The following is a 23,258-nucleotide window of genomic DNA, read 5'->3' on the forward strand; positions in this document are numbered from 1 at the left end:
TGTCTCCAGGCCTGGTGCTGAACCATGGCAGTATCAATGGATACATGTTTGTTCTTTCCTTTTAAAATTGTAAGCCGTAGAATTTACTATTTACACCTACTTTAGACATTTATTCTGCTTACAACATCACAGGCATGGAATGACTTCTATCCGATAGTGCTAATACGTAAAGGTGCGGGGACAAAGAAGGAAAATACTTAGTGTTACAAAATATGGATCGTAGAAAAGAAACCCACTCCACAAGTGTGGCGTTTGTTTAGAATGTTGGGACATGCTTTCTCCAAAATTCTTCTGGAAAAGGTTCTAAAATCGGTAGTAGGAAAGGACAAATGAGCAGGTGCAAATTCTCGTCTGTGCAACAACAGTTATTGAATATACCCCATGACTGACCAGCTACGTAAAACCCACAGAGTTTTGTTAAAGTGCCATGGGCCGACAGCATAACAAAATAGAAGGTGTAAATAGAAAAATTTTTTTTTCCTTTTTTAAAACAAGAGTTCACTGAGAATCAGCAATAATAGAATATGCTGTAGAAACTATTCTCTACAAAGGTTGATCAGCGTTATTTACAATTGGTACATTGATACAAAAGAAGGCATACAAGTTATCCAAGTCGCTTTTTTTTTTCTTTTTTTTTATGGCTGACAGGTCTATGCATTGTGTTATGCTTAACAACCAGAGCTTTCGAGCCTCTATGGCTGACGACAAGTCATGAGATCTTCAGGCAAATGAAGGGGGGCATGGTGTGTGTGCGTGTGTGTGTGTGTGTGTGTGTGTGGTCAAGGGGCTGGGGCGGGATGCGCAGAACAGAAGTACCCAAAGGGTCTCACCCTAGTAATGCTTTATAGGCTGGTCCAGTCGAACTCCGTTAAAACAAACCCAAAGAAAACCTTTTATTTGCATTCCATTTTTCAAGCTGTAAGTTTTTAATACATCATTATAAAGTAAACCTGTGGTTGACTGTGAAGGAAGAAACACCGTGGGTTTTCCCTTTTTGCTCAGTTTTCCAGAAATGTCCTCACCTTGGTCAGAGCCAGTCTTTCACCAAGTAAGCAGCATTCGGTGGGGAGCCTCTTTATTCCAGCTTGCAATTCAAGACGCAGACAGCTAAAATGTTTAAGCCTACTGAATTGCTCCTTTCGTCCCTGTCGAGACATTATTTCTCAGAAGCAGCCACTTAATCTCTCAACCATTGTTTTCCCTCTTTTGAGTTTAAGAGTTTATAAATCAGAGGGTTATTTTGTTGCTGAGATTTTTTTGTTATTTTTTTTGTTTTTTACTCCTGCAAGTTTTACAACTTAAAATAAATTATAAAAAAAACAGACTTCTAAAACCGAACGAGACAAAATTTGTGCAAAAATAACAAAGATATGTACATACTTTTCCGTCTGAAGAAATGTACAATAAAAACATAATTCAAAGAACATTTTAAAAATATAAACATTGCTTAAACTTTCCTACGTTTCATATTGTTTCTGAAACTATTCTGGTCAGTTAGCTCTGTAATATAGTAAAACATAAATTATTACAAAATTAACACTATAAAAATTTACTTTAAGAATATCTTCTAAACTTTTTTTCCAAAGGGTCTAACCTGTTTATAATTTCTTAAACATTTTATAAGTCTTAAAATCTGCCTTAATTTTTTTTTTAAAAAGAAAAAGTAACCATCTTCCCTTCAATTTGTAGTCTCTTTTTCTCAAGATGTAAATAAACCGGCATATAAGTGCACTTTTAACACTGTAGAAATAAAAATGAAATCATCTGAACTAATGTCCTGGTACCTAATATCAACTCCTGATTTTTAAAAAAATCTTCATTTTATATTAAAAATTTTAGGAATCCTATAAGAAACATGGTCAGTGCAATTCCATTGATACAAATCACTCCATTTGCCTCCCGTCTTCGCAAAATCCAATGTGGTGAAACGTAACAGTAGTCTGATCTTTGGGTTGTGGGGATGGGAAGGAAAAGGGAAACATCGGGGTTGGGATGAAGGTTTGGGTCCAGCTGCGAAACTGGCATTCATTTCTGATTTAGGGATGAAGCAAAACTTCCTGGTCTCTCTTGCTAATATATCGTATACAAAATTTCATGATTAATAGCACAGGATGCCTATATCATATTGTGAATTCCTTTCCTGATTACCATTCCATAGTACAGCTTGTGGTTATTGCTATTTCTTTTAAAACTCCAGTGTGAACAGTTGCAGAGCTGTGGGGCTCTAGCTTTTCTCTTCCCACACTTCCAGACAGTTCTGCATTAAGGGGTAGGTAGCTGGGCTGACCATACCTCCCTGGGGTGGCTGTGTCCGGGCTGGGGCTTGGGATAGCCTAGCACAAGCTGACTGATGGGTGTGCGGACTGCCTGGGACCCTGGGGCTGGGGGCTCCGAGGCGGGAGGGCAGGGCTAGAAGTTACTTATTCTCCCAGGTGTCTATTGCTTAACCCTTCATGGAAGTTTGTCCTCAGACCCTTCCTGCACGCCCAGCCCTGCTTCTACTCCTCTTGCCTAGCCCTGGAAGGCAGCTTAAGAACTTGCACCATGGAAGTTGTGTCTCAAGCCCTGAGGGACCTCCTTGGGTCTCCTGCCCTCCTTCCTGGGATTTCTCCGCCTCTGGTTCGCCTGGCTTTGGCATCCTTGTAGACCCACACCCTGGAAGGGATTCCGCTGCACAGATGCCTAACAACCTCGTATTATCAGTCACTGGCTTTCCTCTGTCTTTTGACAGGTATCTTCCCCTACGCAGAAGCTCTGCTTCTTGTCACCTTCCAGGCCCATTACAGCCCCTGTCCCTGACCCTGTAGCTCCTCTCTGAGCTGCACAGCTGGACAGTGGTATCGGCTAAACGACATAGTTCAACGGCCACCTTCTCGGTTTTGCTCATAGCATCTGGCTCCCACAGTGCTGGTGTGGCACAGAACCCTGATGAGCGCGCTCAGCCCTCACGGGGCTCCCTGCTCTCAGCGCCCCAAACACAGGCTCTTCCCCAGGAAAGCCCCACTCCCGGCACACTGTCCAAGGGGGAGCCGGCTCCTTCTGCATGGCCAGTGAGGACCCGGTGAGCGGCAGGTGGGAGGGGACGCAAGGGATGGGTGGGAGAGGTCGAGGAAAGGAGCACCACGTGCTCAAGTTCAAGAGTTTCAGACAACGCCAACCGGGAGCGGACATTGGGCCATGTCTGCGCTCATGGCTGGAGCGAAATGATGGTGCAGTAGCAGCATGGGAAGCTAGAGGGGCGACCCCGAACTTGGAAGAACGTATACACAAGGCAAATGAAAGAACCCAAACAGAACACTGGTATTGTTTTCTGTAAATCTTAAATTCACGTTCTTTTGCCTTTTGCTCTTTCTTCAAAACTAAAAACTGGTCAATTAAAAAAGGAAGAAGAACGGCCCGAGCCACAGTCACGGCGCAGGAAACAGACTCTCCCCGGCTGCGCGCTCCCCTCCCTCCTCCTCCCACCTTGGCCAGGTGGCCAGGCATTGGTTTCCAAGTGGCTTCACAGTCTTGTTATGGAAGAGTCCTTATCCTGCCCGTTCGGTTTGTGGTCTTCTAGGAAAGAAAAGAAAAGCTTGTTTCAAAAACCGTACACTTGGGATGACCCGCAAGAATTCAAGAGCAGAGAGGCTCAGTTTCCACGGCTGTGATACAGAGCCACCTTGGGCCCAAGGTCACGGTGAAAGGCACGTGAGGCGCCGGGTGTGGAGGGCTGCCTGCACCTGCAGCCACACAGATCCTCTCTGGGGGGTAAGACACAGGGACACATCTCCTAGACATGAATGGTGGATTCCCTACTACAGAGAGATCTGGAATAATGGGCCCATCTGTTTTTTTCCTCTCTTAATTCACCTTTTCCTACCTAACCTGTAGACCACAGGGAGAATTCTCTAAGAAGACGTCTAATAACAGGTTAAGCACAGAGGCTCTGGGTTCAAGTTTCTTAGCCTCTCCCTCTGGGCATCTTCAGCCTATAACATGAGGATCATCATTTGTCCCTCATACAATTGAAGGGCTCAGCACAGCACCCACAGAGAAAAGCCTCAACAAATGCTATTTTATTACTATTACATCTGTTAAGGGTGACCGTGTAGCCAACAGGTGCACTGCGCAACCTGTGGAGGAGGCCAGTCACAAATGGGGTCAGGTTACCAGGGCATAGATGACTCCGCCCCCCCCCCCCCCCCCAGCACAGAGGATAGACTGCAGGTCCTCAGGCACAAAAAGTGACTCAGATTAGTGGAGACGCTCCTTGATCTAAGGATACAAAAACTATTTTCTCATAATCTTCACTCGAACGGTACCCAACACTGGTGAAGAAGCCCCAAAAGGTCAAAATGCAGGCATATTGCAATCTGGTATCTACAAAACCTCTGCAACATTGAAAATAATGCAACACAGCCGTGCATGTATTTTTTCCAGTCATGTAGAACACACCTCACCCCACTGCCTACTCTCCCTGGCCTCCCTCAGAGGTGCACACACACTCCCCTGGAGAAAATCATCTGTTCGCTGACTACTCTCGCACTTTGAGTTTGTAGAAACTTCTAGATCCAACTTGAATATTCCTACCATGAAACCACATCTTGAATAGCAGCCACAGCTCACCAGAGGCCTTGAGAAAGGACTGATGGATCAGTGCCCCAAGCAAGGCCTTCTGGTCAACACCATTCATCTTCACGATAACCTTAGGAGGTAGGCGTCACCTTTGCCACTGAACAGATGAAAACACTGAGACTCAGAGAAGGAACCTGCTTAATACCACACGGCTGTGATTAATAATCGGGCTAAGACTTATAGTGTTTGGTCTGTGTCAGGCATTTTCTAGAGGGCTTATGCAGATAAATTAATTTAGTCCTCACAAAAGCCATATGGGGTAGGAGCCATTATGATCCCCGTCGTGGGGGAGGAAACTGAAGCACAGAGAAGTTAAGTAACTTAGGCAACGACGCACAGCTACTAACAAGAAGGCTAAGCTCTAGAAGCCAAGAAGCTACGCTCTTAACTGGAGCTGAGGTGAGTCAGGGTCTGCCCCAACAGCTCGCTCCCTCTGCTGGTGACCCCGTGTATCCCCACCCCCAGCCCCTTCCCAGTAACTTACCGGTCGGCTGTGTCCTGGGCTGGATATGCTTGAAGGACTGGATTGTGACAAAGCTAGGCTGCTATTTTTCCCGACCTGAAAGACACCAGCGAAGTCCCCCTCAGATCCACCAGCCAGCCTGCTGCGAGAGACCCCCGGTATCCGGCGCCGCCCAGGGTACAACAAGCGCCCTCCGGTGATGAGCCGCTCGGGTTTCCCTCTTAGATGGCGGAAAAGACGCCAATGGCTCTGGGGACACCCTGAGGACGCCCTTCCCATCCCAGAGGGAAAGCGGAATAGTGGGTAACTCTTAATTCTGCTTCCCAGATGTAGCCGGTGAGTTTCAGGGGGTGAGGATGAAGGCGTCTGGCGAGAGGCGTCGCCCCTCCTGGGGGTGGGGGTAACATTTACCCCCGCAGAGGCCCCTGCTTCTCCACCTCTGACCTCCCAGACCGGTCCTAGACCTGTCTTGCTCCCAGCCCAGACTCCCTGGGACTAGCTCAGGATAGAAGCTTGCCTCTTATTCTGGCTGCGTTTTCCTGGCCACCGGATGCAGCGAACACCTGCTATTCTTCAGGAAACTAGCCAAGTGAGGGGGCGGGGCGGCTGTGGGTGTGGCCGCCGGGCTCCTCCCCTTCCTCTGCGTCCTGGGTGCGCACATGGTGGGCGGGTTCCTCAGGTGAGTACCCTGCCTACAGGCAGCTCCTTGGGCCTATAAAGAGCTCATCCTCTCTGTTAACTTGCCTTTGCAGAAAGACGTCTGCCTTATACTCGCAGCCTTGTTTTTTTGCTCAATTTACTACCTCTGTGAGAAATTCTGGTCTTAGACCTACCAGATACAATTAGATAGATCCCCATTTGGTTCCCAAAGCACGTTTACTCTGCCTTTCTCAACCTAGGTCATGCTTCTCCCTGTCTCCTAAAAGGATCCACACAGATTGCAAAGGCCTTTCCCCAGCACTTGGACATCCCTGGGGGGTGACCCTAGACAAAGGCTTTTCTAAATGACCCGGTGACAAGCACCCAGGTATCACTCGCATCCGAGAGCCAGTGCGAGCTAGACCCGAGGCAGCTGTTCAAGGCATCAGGTTTTTTTTAATTTCCCTCTTGATAGATGCTCAGGTAGAGACCTGTCTGTTCCTTTCACCCCTCGCTTTGACTAATTCATTGTGTTAGCTAAACACTTCTTACGGTCCTGCTGACCCAAGGGCAAAGAGGACATCGCTGACTCAGTACAGAGACATTCCCTGAACACAGAGGCATGGAGGTTAAGGGCCCAGACTCCAGAGCCAGAGTGCCTGGGTTTGGATCTCTGCCCCACTATTTCCTTGCTGTGTGACTTTGGGCACGTTGTTTAACCTTCCTGTGCCTCGGTTTACTCATTTGTAAAATGGGGGGTAAGGTAATAATTAAGTGAATGAATATATCTGAAGTGCTTGGAACAGAGCTCATCCCCTAAGTGTTGGCGCCTAGAACTTTATCTAAAACGGGTGCCACTAGGGGGCGCCTGGACGGCTCAGTCGGTAAATACCTGACTGTTGCAATCTGGATCTTGCAGGAGGGATGGCGTTGTGAGTACAAGCCCCCTGTTATCAGACCTGGAACCCAATGCAGTGACACCCCTGACCAGCTGACTCGGTCTGCATCTTAATAAGACCCTCCACTCCGCTCGAATATACAACTCTAGGGGATTCCTGTTACACATTCAAGTTCAGAAGTGCTGGTTCTGCTCTTCATCATCCTGAGGCCTGAAGGTGGCCGGGATCAGCAGTAGTCTCTGGAGAGGGACCTGTGGGTGCTAGCCCGCCTCCCCTACATGACTGACGGTGCGGAGGTCAGAACAGTGGGACTCCTGCCGCAGCTGCAGATGGGTGTGAGCGTCCCGGGCTCCAGCGAGAGGACCTACATCTCCCCCAGCCTCACCTTGGCCTCATTGTGCAGCTTGTCTGGCCCTTGGGACCCAAACGGGCTGTCTCTCATGTGTCTACTTGTGATTTATGAATCCCCCTCAAGATGCTCTCTTTGTGGAGTTTTAACAAGTTTAAACATGACATAAAACATTAAAACATCTGTTTAACAACGAACTCTCATCTCTCCAAAGTCCTCATCCCCACACAGGGATGGGCCGAGGGTCCGGCCCACTTAATTCTAAACCTGGGCAGCCGCAGCCCACCGTCCGGGCTGTGGGGCTCAGGCTCTGAGGCAGGCCTGTGAGTGTGGCCCTCTGCCACCTCCAACCCCTTCTGGACGCCCAAGAAGCAGCACCAGGAGGGGGTGGAGTCTCTCCAAATAGCCCCCCCACCGGAAAAGACCAGGCTTGAGGATGCCTGAGCCTGGACTCTTCTCGCCCCATCTTCCCAGGCTTCCTCACGGTACGCCCTCCTACTTGCACTGCGGCATCATTGGACACGTCTGGGCCGGCTGGGGTGAGAAGCGGGAATGCTCAGGCACCCAGGGGGCAGCAGCACCAGCCACCACATCCCAGGTAGGGGCTCCCCCCAACCCTCGCCCCCCACTGCCTATCACTGAGCCTGCCTGGGCTTCCGGCCCTTCCCGGAGATCAGATTTAATGCAGTCGTCCTCAGAGCTCAAGATACAGAAGAGACAGGAGTGGCGGGGGAACTCAGCATCCCCCCGTGCCTCACTTTCCTCATCTGTAACGCAGTGATAACAAACGCACCAACCGCTCTGGGTGGCGGGGTTTAAATGAAGTGATATTTGCACAGTGCTTCGAACAGCCCAGCACACAGCGACAGCCACCTACAGTATGTGTTCACTAAACCATCCTCAGAACAGAGGCCGCTCTGGTCTTGACCTGAGCCACCCCGCTCAGCAGGGGCGCTGACTGGCCCGGCCCGCTCCGTCCCCTAGAGCCCACGAAGGCCGAGCCAGGAGGCCCCCAGAAGCACGGGTCCCTTACCTGCCGAGAGGAGGCGCTGTTAACGGGATCGGGCACCGGTGCGAGAAGGCTGGGAGGGTTCTTTTTGTGAACGCTATTCATACCAGGCATTTTAGTGATTTTACAGGCTTTGCTACTAGAACTCGAGTTCTTACGCTTTTTTCCTTCTGATTTGTCAAAAGAGAGGGGCAGCGAAGACACGGCATTGTGTGAGGCCAGAGAGAGGTCCCCTGCAAGGGAGGGCACAGAGAGGGGACAGGAGTCACTGCTGCCGCCCACCGAGCCCACGTGTCTCACTATGTCCGCGGGGCCGCCGGGCAGCGAGGTCCGTCCTGAGGGCTCCAGTTTGGCACTGAGTGGGCTCACCCCATTGTTTGAGTTGTGCACAGACAGACTGTTATAGGGAGGGGCCGCCTGATAGGAGTTCAAGGCTGAACTGGCATTCAAGACACAGTTCTTTCTGTGGGGCCCTGACAATGGAGACGAGAGGGATGTCGGCAGGGTTAATGAGGAGGAGGAGGAGGAGGAGGAGGAAGTCGAAGGCTGCGGCTTCCTCTTTTTGTTACTTGGAGACTCGTCGCTACGGGCGGACAGGTCTTTGACTTTTGAGGATTTGCTGGTTTTGGTTTTGGATGGCTTGTGGGATGGGGAAGGGATGACGGCTGGTATCGGGGACACGGCGGGTGGGGCCTTGAAGGTTGAGTCCATGATGCTGAGGGTTGCAGCCACATGGGGGAAAGCTGTGGTGTGTGACATGAGGGCACTCGGGTCCGGCGACGCCACAAAAGGTGCGTTTGAGAGCATGGCTGATGTCATTATGTAGGAAGAGGTGAGTCTCGAGCTGATGGGAGCTGAAGGAAGATACACGGCACTGGGGTTGTTGAAAGGCTGGGAAACGGATGCTGGAACTGGGGTGGTGATGTGGGCTGCTGGCGAGGGCATGGGGCTATCTGCCGCAGGAGGGATCTTCCTAAACATGAGAGAAGAGTGAAAGAGAAACCGTGAGAAACAGGCTTGGCAGCGCTCCAGAGGCTCGAGCACGTGTGAGCGGCAGGGCTCCACGGAAACCCGGGGTCGAACCACACTATGGAAGATGAAGCCTTGGAGGATGGCGGACTCTGAATTATGGCCCTTCCCTGCAGTTCCCCCCATTGCAACAGCCAGCAACCTAGTCTGAGTCACTTTCAGGTTCTCAGATCCTTTTCTCCATGCTTGGCTACCGGATAATGGCCGATTTGGGTTCATGAATAAAGGCGAATGTTATTTAGAATAAAAATTTCCCCGACAGTGTTCTCTCTCTCTCCCTCTTTTTCTTTTCCTTTCTTTCTTTCTTTCTTTTTTTTTTGGCAGCGATGACGGTGATTTTTATTGAGAAGCACTCATTTCACAGGTAGGTCCTGGCTTGATGTAAGAAGTGTGAGGACAGGGCTTTGCCACCTGTACCTGGGGGGACAGCCCTGCACACTGCCTCTCGGGGCTTCCCAGCCCCTCCTGTCCTCTGCCCAACCCTCCCCTGCCTCCCCCCTCCGCTGGCAGGCCAGTATCCTCTTGCCTTTGCTGTCTGCTGCCTCCGCTTTATTCTGCAGAGAGGCATGAACACGTGAGCTCAGGGCTGGGGCTGCCAGCTCCCATTTATTCTTATTCACCGCACCCAACCTCAGCTCTCACTCTGAGGAGCTATGATGGGGGTGCGGCGGCCCTCACACAGGTCTTCCTGCCCCTGGGTTAGGATGGGGTGAGAGGACAGCGACCCCCATGGATCCCGACCAGGGGGTCAGGAATTTCCAGTTTGTTCTGAAGACAGATGCAGGATATGGGCACAGGAAAACACAGGGGGTGGGGCGGGGCGGGGTTCTTCCAGGAGGTTGGGGAGCCCAGGCCAGCACCAGGTGGCAGGTCACTCTTGAGGCCATCCTGTCAACTCCGTCTGTTGACTCTCACCTCCAAACCATGGTTGGCTCGGTGTCGCCGCTACTCTGGGAACTGGGAGGGGCACAGGGGCCTTGGGGTCACCCTTTGTTCCTGATTTTTTTGGGGGCAAGAAAGGATACTGACCTCAGGAACCAGGTGAATATTTTCAAACGGGCGCTTTCCTATCTTTCCCCTCGCTCTCCTCTCCCCGCTTCCCTGGAAATCATTTTCAGGGGAGCCGAGTCCTCCCACCTCCCAGCAGTCAGGAACTAGCACTCTTTCTTTGAAAGCAGCACTGGCAGGTGGGGAGACTTGGGACCTGCACCCCCAGGCTTCTAGCAGGTGTGAGATGGGGCCTCTCGGCCTCTTGAAATTCCTTGGCTCCTTGGCCACCCTCTCAGCTGGAGCAGCAGGACGGGGTGCCCCTGGACTCCCCAAAGAGGCCCCACCAAGGAGGACATTCCTCTCCTAGCGCTGCCCTGAGGACTCGGTCTTCTGCCTGCAATCTGGTGGAGCTTACGGCTTCCATCTTTAGGGTGGAATCCAAAGGAATCCTTGAATACAGAAGCAGCACAGGGTCCTTGAAAACATCAGACCAAACGGATCAAATATAAGAGAAAAAATGTTGCCAAATCCACTGTGGCCGTGATGGCGTTCAAAAATCTACCTTTTCTTAAGCCCAAAGGACATAAAAGGTCCTGTCGGCACCCAGCCAGGGCTCCTCAGTACTTGTTGCAATGAACCGATGAGTGAATGAATGGATGGATGGATGGGAGGGCGGACAGGTGAGCGGGTGAGTTCTCAGCAGCAACATTACTATGCATGCGGGGAAGGGACTCCCAGGAGAGCAGACCCCGGAGGCCTGGACACGCCCTTCAAACTGTCTGGCAGGCACATGCCACCCTGACACTTTCGGGAAGACTTCTCGGGCTGTGCGGGCTTAGCACGCTCTCCCTCTCCCTGCCGTCTGTCGCCAGCCCGCACCGTCTTTCCCTGACTCCAGTTTCTCACCAGCTAAAGTAGGGACAGAAATACATGCGGGCAGAGGTTTGGCAGTGACTTGTTAACAAATGTTATTTACAGATACCAGATGGCTCCTTTAGAGAGGACCCCGAGCAATGGCCTTAACCGGGATCGACTCCGAATGCCCTGATTTGTAACTTTCCCACTGAGTCACATGAGTGTGTTTTGACTTGCGAGGACAAGCAAGGGCTGGAGTCATCTGTCTTACTCGGGACACTCCGGACGGGGATGGGGGTGGTGGATGCTATTTTCCTCATCTACTTTCTGTCCCTTGTCTTCTTTTCCCCAGTAGCCCTAAGTGGAGGGCAGAGGCAGAGGAGAGAGAGGGCAGAGGTGAAGCAGGGCGAGGGGCATGTGGTTAGGCTCACTGTCCCGGGAAGCCCCTGCCTCCCCGGCTCGACAATTTATGTGTTTTTCTAGGTGGATGGCAGTGGACTTCAGCTCTGCGGGCTGTGCCCTGGTTTCAACTTTGCACGCTGGCCTAGGAAGTCCCATCCAAAAGCCCACAGATGCGAATAAATTACGGACAGCGCCCCTCCTCCCCTGCCAGCTGGCATGGAGCTCCAGATGCTGACCTGGCTGAAAGAGAATACTGTGTTGGCGTCTCCTGATGCAGAGTTAAATGCTTGTTAAAGAAAAAAGAGTCTTGGCCGTTCCTTTTCTTCCTAATGTCTTCCACGCCCCCATCGGCTGCCATGCCTCCAGGTTCGGGCCCGTCGGGGCCTGGGGTTGGGGCAGCGAGGCTGAGAGGGCAGCGGGGTGCTACGCTCTCCAGAGTTGACACCCAGGCAGCCCCAATGTTGCTCAGTGACAGCAGATTGGTTAGGCAAGTCCTGAAAAGGGGGGAGGGACCTGACGCCCTGGGGCTCGGGTTTCTGTGCCTGAGGAGGAAAGGAATATGGAGCTTGAGCTGACAGGACACCAGGTAGCGAAATACAGATCAACACATTCCTTCCACGTGTCCGGGATTTACACTTCCACCACACAGGAGCGCAAAGAGCTGTGGGAACCCCTGGGGCGGGCTGCCATCTTGGGGGAGCAAGCGCACCAGGGTCAACCCCCCAAACACTGGGAACCCAGGAACCCCACACGCAGTGTCCAGTGGTGGCTGTTTAGGGCAGTCACAGGCAGACACCGAGGGTGCCCTTCAGACACACTGAGCTGTCACTTCCGTGAGAAGAAGCGATAAGCTTCTCTTGTGGCCCTTGCCTATTTGGTAGTAAGTGTCACCAAGGAGTCCACTGGGACAGCGGCCCGCACACCCCGTGGGGCTGGCTTCGGCTAGAAGGTTGGGTCTGGAGGCTCTCTGGGCATCACAGTGGAAAGGGGCTGAGGTGCCACAGCTGCCTGGGACACGGGTCAGCTCTGAATTCTGTTCCCGTGTCCCCTCGCTGCACCATTCTCAGGAACGCCTTCTCGCTTTTCCCCGGCTTCCCTGGGTGGGGTTTGGGATTCACCCATGGCTTTCCTGACCCACCTGGGCCCAGCCCTGAGGGGTCCATGACTCTAGTGGATTATGATGTCCTACGGGCTCACTTCTGTGGGAGTTGGGGTGCGGGCTGGCCGTGCATTCTCAGCCGGTTTAGCTTGTCATTCTTTCACAAGGGCATTTGGCTAAGGCAGGAAGTTTCCTCCCCTCTTTTATGAGTCTCCTGTTAAGATGTAAATACATCGGGAGGTGCTGGAGAAGAAAGGGGGCTCAGAGAAATGGAACATAAGCTGGGGCAGGGGCCAGAGAAGTACAGGGAGAGGTGAGGAGAGAGCTCTAGCCAGGCGGGAAGGGCCAAAGACAAGCTTAACCAACTTCCAACATCACTCAGGACCCGCCCTGTTGGCCGCCATATGTATTTTTCTCACAGGACATTAAACAATTAGAAATTGGTCCATAACCATTGTGAAAATTTTAGTATCGACATTGTAGCATTAACATTACAGACAGAGGCATATACTTAGTATCCTTAGTGTTCTTAGTCATAGCAAAAAGGCCCTTTAACAGTCTTAAGTAGACGAGATCTTATCTAATGCCTTTTTCACTTAGTTTAGAAGATTACCAACGCAAAAATGATCTCTAAAGAGGACAAGGCATACCACATGTCGTACGCGTCTCTGAGAAACTGTCGGAAAGCCATTAAGAAGACCTGGTACTTATGAATTAAGCAGGGATCCCGATTTCAGAATCATTTTGTTCCATGAAAAGCCAACTACCACATTCATCCAGAAAGCTAGGGTTCAGACAGTCTCGGGGTAGCTCTGAGCGTATATTGCACAAAAACGGCTCACTTACTTCCACATCTGTGAATTCAAGTGTTTTTCTACCATGGAGTTTAGTGCGAATCGAAAACGATCCCATCTTCTATCAAACACATAGTACCCTCGTCCCATGAGGCGACTCCCGAATGAGCAAAACTGTGAGGGGAAAAAACATTTTAATTTTGATTACAGGTTAATAAGCTAATATAAACCATGCAGAGAAAAATAACATTTGCACAAAAACACACAGGGGTACAATTTTACTCAAAATAAAGAAGCAAATAGTACTGAAGCCAAAAATATTTCTGTGGTGCTCTCGGCTGTGCTCTAGATTTTCTGCAGAACCTTGCGTTAGGACTCGACAGTAGTGACATTCAGTTTTCTGTGGCCCTGAGGGCTACCTTCTCTACACCCGGGATCGAGCCAGTATTATAGGTTAAAAACAAACACACAAACCAAACCAAACCAAACCAGCAGTGGGGAGGGTTTTTCAGCACTGCCTGCTTATGGTATATCATCCGTCTTCTCCAGGGACTCGGTGGTTCCCTGCTCCTCCCTGCAGTAATGGACACTGTTTGTCCTGACACAGTCCGCCAACTGGTCAGAGCTTTCCCATCTGTTGCCAACAGAGCCATTTCACTTCCAGGGAGGCTATAAACTCCTTCCTTCCCCAGTCCCAACCTCATGTCCACCTCTCCGCACTTTGGGCTGCCCTGTGACACATCACCGTCACCACGCTTCTGTTCATGCTGTTCCCTTGGCTCGTTCATGCTGTTCCCTATCTTCTTCCCTCTTCTCTTGGAGTCCCAATTCTCCCCTCCCCCAGTGGCCTAATCAAGACTCTCATTTCCAGTGGCTCTTATGTGACCAGCCTCATGCCTTTAGCTCCCACCGCATACCTATCGCATGCATTATTACATGTCACCTTGGAATTGGCTGTTTTATGTTCTATGTAAATATATGTGCTTTGCTTGATTTTAAGTGTATAAAGGCTGGAAGCCTCGTTCTCTTCTTCCTCCTTAGTGTGAGGATAGTAGGGAAGAGATCTGGGATAAAGAATGGATTGCAGAGACAAGGTCCGACAAAATGTTTTTTAAAGCAAATCGTCACATTTAAAACATGTGGCTGAAGTATGTGCTGTAAGATGTTTAACGAATGTCACTGGATTACAATGTCAGGGCAACCAGAAGACCTGCAGACAGAAATTCAAGAAGCAACCTCTGAGAAGGTGACATTTGGATGGTCTAGAGCTCAGGCGAGTCTGCAGAAGACTCTCTAACTCAGATACAGCTTCTCCCCCTTTCCCCAGACCTCCCGGCAGCTCCCTGGCCTCCATCCCAGACGCAGAGGCTTTGACACTCATTCCACAAAACCTTCCTGGAACCAGCCTTTGGAACGGTTCTTAGGAGGAAATGCAAGACCTTGCTTTTGTTTTGTTTTTGCTTATGTTTTGGGGGCTTTGCATGAAAATTCTGTCACCCGTCAAATCTGGCAATCCTGATGAAAAACTCTTTCCTGCACTTTCCTATCAAGTGCTTACGGACGGAGCAAGAAAATAAACAAAAGGGATTCGCCAACGTGGAAGCCGGTCCCCAGCAGCATGTGGGAGCTGTTCCAGGTCTAGACATCTTTTCTTCCTTCGTCCCAGTTGCTAAAGACACCCTGAGTGACCGTTCATGACAAAAAGTGATTTAATGTAACAATTGACCATGAGGAAAAGGACAAAGCAAGGAAACAGTCCATGGGCTTTACATTTAAATCAGCAAAACATGAAGGGCACACAAATCCGCCATGCCCAGAGTTGAGCTAAGCCACTGGAGCCTGGCAGCCTGTTACTTGGACAAACATCCCAGGCTCTGGAGTCTGGCCTTCTGGTAGAGCCCAGGCTCCCTTTCAAACTCAGAAGCTGAAGGCTCCCTATTGTCTTTGCTACCCATGTCTCTAATTCGATACCGACGCAAGGTTAACACCCAAGAGGCTCCTGTTCTCTGCCACCCATCGTGCCTTAGATGGCGCTGGGGGTCCTCAATGCCCCAGCCACCGTGGCTGGCTCTGCTGCCAGCCCACCCATACTTCTCCCCTCACCTTTTCCTGCCTAATGGAGCCTCCCTTTTGTTCCGGTATCTGACGGAACAGGGAGTAGGGAATGGGGTGGGGGTGTGTATGGGAGTCCCTTCCCAGAACCTTGAGATGAACCATGGCTACTTTCGTCCTGTGTCACTGCAATCCCCTCGTCCTGAGCCCCCAGCTGGTGCAGGGGTGGGTTCGTCACCCTTTTCTGTTGGACGGAAGCAGATGCCTGCTGGGGGAGCTCACTGGAAACTTTCCTTCCTTAAGAAATGATATAAGATAGCACCTTAGAAGAAGACTCCCTTTCTGTTTGTCCCCTTCTGGCCTTTGGAGAATGCCTGTGGGTGAGGGTGTGACATGGGAGCTGTCACAGGCACAGGGGACCATGGATGACAGGCAAAGAGGTTTGAGAGATTCTCGCTGAGTAGTACCATATTACGGAGGTGCTGAACCAAGGAGGCAACCACCTACCTCTGGACCTCTTGTTCCATAAGATGAACCAATGACTGCGGTATACACTATACATGACTTCGACATTCTGTTCCTGGCAATCAGAGGCATTCCTCCCCATCCCTATTTCTGCATTGTCTAAGCAGCAAAGTCTCAGGGTGTTGGTGAACCACAGGTCACCATCATCCCTAGAAATGGGAAGTGAATTTGGCCTTTATCCATCATACAGATAGAAGGGAGGAGGCACTCACTCTATCTTGTTGCAGGACTTTTTTTTTTTTTTAAGATTTTATTTATTTAAGTAATCTCTAAACCCAGTGTGGGGCTCGAACTCCCAACCCCGAGATCAAGAGTCACATGCTCCACTCACTGAGCCAGCCAGGAGCCCCAGTACAGGACTGATTGTCCCTACAGAGCCCATGACATCTAGGGATAGTCAAAGGAAACCTTGCAGGGCTCCAGCTGGGACCAGAGCAAACAGGCCATGGGGTCCCACGTTCCAGGCCCCCCTGAATTTGGCTACATGATGGTAGCCAGGAAGTCCCTTCTTAAGTGCTTGTAGGGCAAATGTAAAAAAGCCTTTAGCTCATGCCTCCTGACACTTCCCACCTCGATTTCAATGACCTTTTGAACTGTCGAAATAAGACTCTTTCAAGGAATTGGACTTTTTAACCAGTGATCATGCTGATGTGCAATGTTTCCTCCTCTCCTTGCGCGCGCGCGCGCGCACACACACACACACACACACACACACATTCTTTCTCAGTTCTGGTGCCATATGGTCATACTTACTAATAACAATAAAATTCAGCACCGTCAGGGGAGAAAAGCAGCTAGGGCTGGCACCTGGCGTACTGCTAAGACAGACGGTTTCCAAAGGAGGTGAGCTAGACGGACTCTGGAAACCAGAGGCTCCATTCTGAGCCGGGTACAGCCGCAAGGTCAGCTGCCCAGTGCACTTACATCAACACCATTTCTCAGGCCTTCTCGCTGCAAGGTGGACCACGGCTACTCAGACGCTTAAAAGATTATAACCAGGTGGGAGCCCTGCCCTTTCCTTCTGGGACGTTCAAGGTTAAACTGAAGGCAGTCGTTCAACCTCAGGGTAAACCTTTCCATCAACCACTGTTTTGGCAGCCTCTCCTCAGGAATGGGCGCTGGCCGGCAGGGCGACCTAAACGCGTGCGGGGCACCGGGGGAGGGGGCGGAAAACACATGGGTGGAAACACGGTGGCCTACCGCAAGAGGTCTGGGGTGGTGGGTAGAGAAATGACAGTCTAACTTCTCGGGTTCGTCAGCTCCATCCATCTCCCCTTCATCACTCGACAGCCGGCTGGTGAGGTCCCCTCCGGCGGGGGGCAGGGGGGGCTCCGGGCCGTAGCCGCTGTGGTTTGAAGATGTGCTGCTGCTGATGCTATTTGCAGAAGACGGTCTGAGGGCAAGAGAGAATGAACAGAATGAACTTGGCGGAGGGAGGAAGACCCACTGGGTTGAAGGGAGCTCCGAAGGCAGACTGATCCGCTCTCTCGATACATCAAGGAAGGCGGGCCAATGGTAAATTTACACGAGAGAAAACTTCAGGCTGAGAGCAGGTAGGGATCAACGGGCTTTCTACAGTGATCCAGGGGCGCTTAGGCTCTGCCCTGCTTAAGTCCAGGCACCAGGGAAAATTCCAACCATGTAAGTGGAACATAAAATACAGTAAGAGAGAATTAACTTAAAACCAGTCCTCTAACGAATTGTTATAACTCATCCGTTTGCATATAAGTAATTTGTACTCGTCATGTAGCTGCTTCTTCCTGGAAGTGGAACCTGACAGGAAGATCAACCAAGTAAACAACTTCAAACCAATTACCGAAATATCAGTCACAAGGGAAGATGGCCCCACACTTGGTTTTAGCTACTAAACTCCAGCTTTATGAAATTAACACACTGGCATGGAAAAAGTCTTTGTCCCATTGATGGGGGAGAAGTCTCTTACCCCACAGTTAGATCTGTTTCCTTTTATCCCCCCCATTTTTTTTTTCTTTTTTAAAGTAAGCTCTACACCCAATGTGGGGCTTGAACTCATGACCCTGAGAACAAGAAATGCATGCTCCACCATGGACCCACCAACAGAGCCAGCCAGGTGTCCCCAGATGTGTTTCTTTTTCTTTTCTTTTCCTTTTTAAAGATTTTATTTATTTATGAGAGAGAGAGAGAGAGAGAGAGAGAGGGAAAAGCACTAGCTGGGGGGAGGGGCAGAGAGAGAAGCAGACTCCCTGCTGAGCAGGGAGCACAACACAGGGCTCAACCCCAGGACTCTGGAATCATGACCTGAGCCAAAGGCAGATACTTAACCAACTGAGCCATCTAAGAGCTCAGGCTGGGTTTCTTAGTATCATGCCACATGTTGTTTAATCATATCTTCTGAGGATGAATGTTTCCATTTAACTTTTGACAAACCACTAGAACCACAGGCTGGCATGGCTGGCCTACAGTAGGTGCTGCAGAACTGTGTTTCTCGCTGAAGGAATGAATGTGTTCCCTGTGTATGAACAATCCAGCAGATGTCATCTGGATGACAGCTAAGCTTGAAAAGCAACGCCACAGGAGGAAGTACCGCGGGTTTCACGAGCAGCAAAAAACCAAAACAAGGAGAAAGCAAAAACAAACCAAACACGTCGCTACCAGTGAAAGACCTAAAGGAGGAATAGTCAGAGTTAGCTAGCAGTTGTTTTTCCTGCTTCTCCACTTCCAGAAGGTGACTGGGGAGAAATACAGGGAGAAAAAGAAGTTTGGGAGGAAAAAAAAATTCAGATCCTTTATTTAAAAAAAGATTTTATTCATTTAATAGAGCAAGAGAGAGAGAGGGTGCAGAAGCAGCAGAGCAGCAGGCAAAGGAAGAGGGAGAAGTAGGATCCCCACTGAGCAGGGAGCCTGATGCGGGACTCGATCCCAGGAACCTGGGATCGGGATGTGAGCCAAAGTCAGACGCTTGACTGACTGAGCCACCCAGGCACCCCAAAATCCAGATCTTTAAAAAAAATGGGCTTTCTGCATTCTGCTCTCCCGTCTCCCTCATTTTCACTCTCAGTGCTGTCCAGGGGTCAAACAGCTAAGTTCAAATCGATCGCCAAAACAGTCCTTTAAAAGCAAAGCCACAAAGGTGGAAACAATCTGAACGTCCATCAATAAATAGATGAATGGATAAAACACATTTATGGTATAGCCATACAATGGACTATCAGTTAAGTCCTAAAAAGGAAGGAAATCTGGACACACGACAACACCGATGAACCTTGAGGACCTGACGCTGAGTGAAATAAGCCAATCACGAAGGACGACGATTGTATGATTCCACTTATGTGAGATACCCACAGTAGTCACGTTCACAGAGACAGGAAGTAGAACAGTGGTTACCAGCTACTGGGGATGGGTGCAGAGTCTCTCTACGAGATGACAGAAGTTCTGGAGATGGATGGTGGTGACAGTCACACCACGATGTGCATGTCCTTAAGCCACGAACCTATACATTTAGAAATGGCTAAAATGGTAAATACACCTTATGTATATTTTGTCACACACACACACAAAATCCACAAGAAACCAAAAACAAGGCCACAGGTAGTTTGCAGTGTCACTATAAGAACTCTGTTGGTGTGACAATTTATTGACTGTCATCTTCCTGTATTTAAGCAAGCAAGGATGCCATTCATTCTGCATGTTCCACGTGTATCATCCAGAGAATACATCACCTCAAGTGCACTCCTAGAGGCCTACTCTCCTGTATCAGAAGGGGCAACAACATTATTGCCTATTTACAGCTGGAGACCCAAACACTGAAACAATTTTGATAATGCTGAAACATGCAAAGAGAGAAAATGGCACCCATAATCCTGCCACTCAAGATCAAGTGTTATTACCATTTTGATTTATATCCTTCCAGATTTCTCTACTGTGCATACACAGCACACACGTTTTTAAGCAAGAACTGGATCGCACCGTACATACTATTTTGAGATGTGCTTCCCCCCACCCAGCCTAGTGATGTTGTAAAGATCTTTCAATGTGTAGAACTATATCATCATTTTTTTTTAAAGATTTTTATTTATTTGACAGAGATCATAAGTACACAGAGAGGCAGGCAGAGAGGAGGGGAAGCAGGCTCCCCGCTGAGCAGAGAGCCCGATGCGGGCCTCGATCCCAGGACCCTGAGATCATGACCTGAGCCGAAGGCAGAGGCTTTAACCCACTGAGTCACCCAGGCGCCCCGTATCATCATTTTTAATATTCCCCAATATTCCGTAGTAAGGATATATCATAACTTACTTAACTAGTCTATTGATGGACATTGACATTTTTTCCAAAATTTCTAGCAAGCTCTTTTTGAGGCCTTCTCCATGGTGATAGGGCCTCCTTGTCCTGCAGGAGATAAAAGTGAGCTGGGTTTTGTTAAGTGAGATTAATAGCATTTTCGTTATATAGGAAAATATCTTTACTTTTTAAAGATGCATTTGGAAATCTTTAGAGGGGAAATGCCATGTTATCTGCAATTTATGTCAAAATGTGTCACCAGAAAATGTAGATAAAGTGAATACAATAGCAAGATATTAATATTACAGCTGTTAAAACTAGGTATGCAGGTATTCATTTTATTATTCCTTCTACTTTTTTGTATGTGGGTAAAATTTCATAACAAAAAGTAAACAACAACAACAACGACAACAACAGAAAAAAAAACAGAAAGCGAGCTACTAGTACAGATACATGTAAGGAAGTAGTTGAGGAACTTCCTGTTATATGGGCCACATGGACTGAACACGCTTATCTCCTCATCCTCCCAAAACACTACTAAAATCACAGTAAAGGGATCAAAAAGGCATGGCTCTGAAGAACAAAGAGATCAGCAGAAATACAGCGATCCTTATGGTAGTTACTCCCAGCCTCCATTTAACCCCTAAACCAATAATGGAAATCTCATTCATCCGGCTAATGATTGGTTTGGAAAAGGGCATGAGAAATACATAAACATTTTTTTCTGGGGGGGGGGTGGTTGCAAAGATTTTTCTCACTTTTATAATGAGACACAAGGAAAAAGTTGTCTCCACCTTCTTCTGGATGTCCCTGGAAGTGCAGTTGCCATCTTGCTACAAATTTTGAAGATGAAACTGGAAGACAGAAGAGGATGGAGTAAAAGAAAGGCAGAGAACGAGAGCTGATTCCTCATCTTTGGGGACTGGTGCCCTTTCACCTCTGGACTTCTTGTCCCGTGTGGTAAGAAAATTTTTAATTATTTAAACATTTAGGAAGACTAGATTTTCTGCCACTTGCACCTGTAGCATCCCAACTGATACAGTGTGAACATGAGACTTGAACATATTTTCAGAATACAGAATGTGTCTGTAGAAGTGTTAAATGCAGGGCAAGGAGCTGACCTACCACAAAACCTCTGAGAAGCAGGGCACCTGGAGCTACCTCAAGCTGCAAAGGTCATGGGTGAGGTGAAGGCTAAACGTAGTGGGAAAGTTGAAAGTCTTCCCATGTGGTAGCTGGACCCAAAGGTCAACACTAGGACCTTACACAGCCAGATGACTCACCATTGCCCCTGCCAGGTCCCACCCCTTCCAATCAACTCTCCAACAAGAGAACAGAAATTTACTCTTCAGAGAAAATGAACTGGAGAGACCCTAGATAAGGGGCTGCCAGGCTCAGCAGAGATCAGGAGAGAGGCACAGGGCTGGAAACAAGGTGACCATCAGCTTTCTCTAGTCAAATCCTTAGTGGGCACTCCCCAGAATGCCTATCACTGGCACATCAGCAGAGAGGAGTCTTTTACCCTGAGAAACTGAATGGCTCTGGAGAAAAGGATTCCAGATCTTGCCTTTGGGAATCCTCTAAAGAAAGGCTGATTGGTGACCTGATGACTTTTTTGTTGACAGTCCCACACAAAGACTTCCAACCGGCCCCTTAGCACTTCTCTTCTAAATGTGAATGGTTAGGGATCACTTAACATTCCTGGAACATCTCCACTGGCATGAACACACACATGAAAGAAATGAAGAGAATGAAGCAAAGAGGAAAAAAATTTAAAAACCTACCTTAAAGATATTAGAATGGTATTAACTGCAAAATGATAGTATCTTGTAGGATATTATAAGAAGCAGTCATAGGATAGGGGAGCCCAGGTGGCTTGGTTAAGCATCAAACTTTTGATTATGGCTCAGGTCAGGATCTCAGGGTCTTGAGACCAAGCCCCACATGGGGTTCCTGGCTTGGTGGGGAATCTACTTGACCTTCTCCCTCTGCCCCTCTCCTCACTTGCACATTCTCTCTCTCTCTCTCATAAATAAATCTTTTTTTTTTTTAAAGAAGCAACTGTAAGAAGTTCTTTTCATATAAGAACCAGATCCCAAAGATTTAAAAAAGTAAATCATAAATTGGTTATTTCATATACAGTTTTGAAGGTAAGATAAAAGAACGTTTTTTAGAAAGAATAACAGGAGATTAAGAAATAACAGGAGAAAAGAGACAAGAGAAGGAAAGATCAGAGCAAAAGGTCCAACATCCAACTAACAGGAGGTCAATAAAGAGAAAAAAGACTATAGTGGGGAGAAAATTAGCCATGGTGTAACACAGGAAATTATCCCTGAGACAGGTGTTCATAGATTGCAAGGATCTACTAAGTACCAAGTACCATGAATGAGAAAAGACCCATATTGAATGATCCCTGTGAAACTTCAGAGCCCCAGGTCTTGGAGATTAAAAACAGGTCATATGCAAAGAGAAGGACAACAGACTCCCCAATAAAAACCTTTGGTGCTAGAAGCCAATAAAAAAATGTCTTCACAATTCTATAAGGAAATGATTTTCAATTCCGTTATATATTCGGAGAGATTATCAATTAAGTGTAAGGGGAGAATAAAAACATTTTCAGGTGTGTAAAGTTTCTAAAAACTGACCCCTGTTGTACTTTTACAGGAAGCTGATGGAAGAGCTACTCCATCAGAATAAAGGAGCAAACCAATAGACAGGGAGGCAACGGGATCTAGGAAACACGTGCTCTAACACAGACTGGGTAGAGAACCCCCCCAGGATGGCAGGAACTACTGTTTTTGTTCTAAGTCTTTCAGTTCTATTTGACTTCTGAAATATGTGCCCATTTCACCTTCATTAAAAAAAAAAGTTTAATTAAGGAAAAAAATAAGAAAAAAATGGCTGAAACAATAATCAATTCTAATTGCTGGCTGAATAAAAGAGAGATGAGGGGAGGAGAATCCTATAGAGGGAAGCTGAGCATGGAAATCTGTGTCTAGAGCAGAATGAGCTCTGAGAGCAGAGACAGAATCATGAATGATGACAGTGTGCCTGTGCACACGGAGAAGAAGCTCGGAATTTGTTCCTTTGTAGGCCTGATTCATCTTGAGTGAATGATGAGGCACCCTCCAGGCGATAATGGGGTGGGGGATGTTTTCAAGACCTTCCAGCTCTGATCACTGTACCCCAGGGCACAAGCTGGAGGGAAGGAGTTTGATGGAACCAAGCTGCATCTCAGAAAAATAAGGCTTGGTGAGGAATGATGGGGAATGGGGCAAC

General features: G+C 48.7%; 1 protein-coding gene across 15 annotated transcripts in view; it reads right to left on the reverse strand.

Annotated features, from left to right (window-relative positions):
• Positions 1-481: 481 nt before the first annotated feature.
• ATXN7L1 (ataxin 7 like 1) overlaps positions 482-23,258 on the reverse strand; it is a 234,915-nt gene continuing 212,138 nt past the window's right edge. For 12 of the 15 annotated variants that reach the window (XM_032873347.1, XM_032873345.1, XM_032873349.1 and 9 more), the window contains 6 exons: positions 16,923-17,115; positions 13,198-13,319; positions 11,489-11,794; positions 8,001-8,949; positions 5,102-5,176; positions 482-3,555 (listed from right to left, as the gene is read on the reverse strand). In XM_032873347.1, the coding sequence (XP_032729238.1) occupies positions 3,514-3,555; positions 5,102-5,176; positions 8,001-8,949; positions 11,489-11,794; positions 13,198-13,319; positions 16,923-17,115 (1,687 nt within the window). In that variant the 3' untranslated portion in view covers positions 482-3,513. The remainder of the gene's footprint in view (positions 3,556-5,101; positions 5,177-8,000; positions 8,950-11,488; positions 11,795-13,197; positions 13,320-16,922; positions 17,116-23,258) is intronic. The other 3 variants (XM_032873346.1, XM_032873351.1, XM_032873350.1) reach the window with 3 other exon arrangements.

The sequence above is a fragment of the Lontra canadensis genome, unplaced genomic scaffold (assembly GCF_010015895.1).
Source record: "Lontra canadensis isolate GAN:19392208 unplaced genomic scaffold, GSC_riverotter_1.0 scaffold48, whole genome shotgun sequence".
Classification (NCBI taxonomy): domain Eukaryota; kingdom Metazoa; phylum Chordata; class Mammalia; order Carnivora; family Mustelidae; genus Lontra; species Lontra canadensis.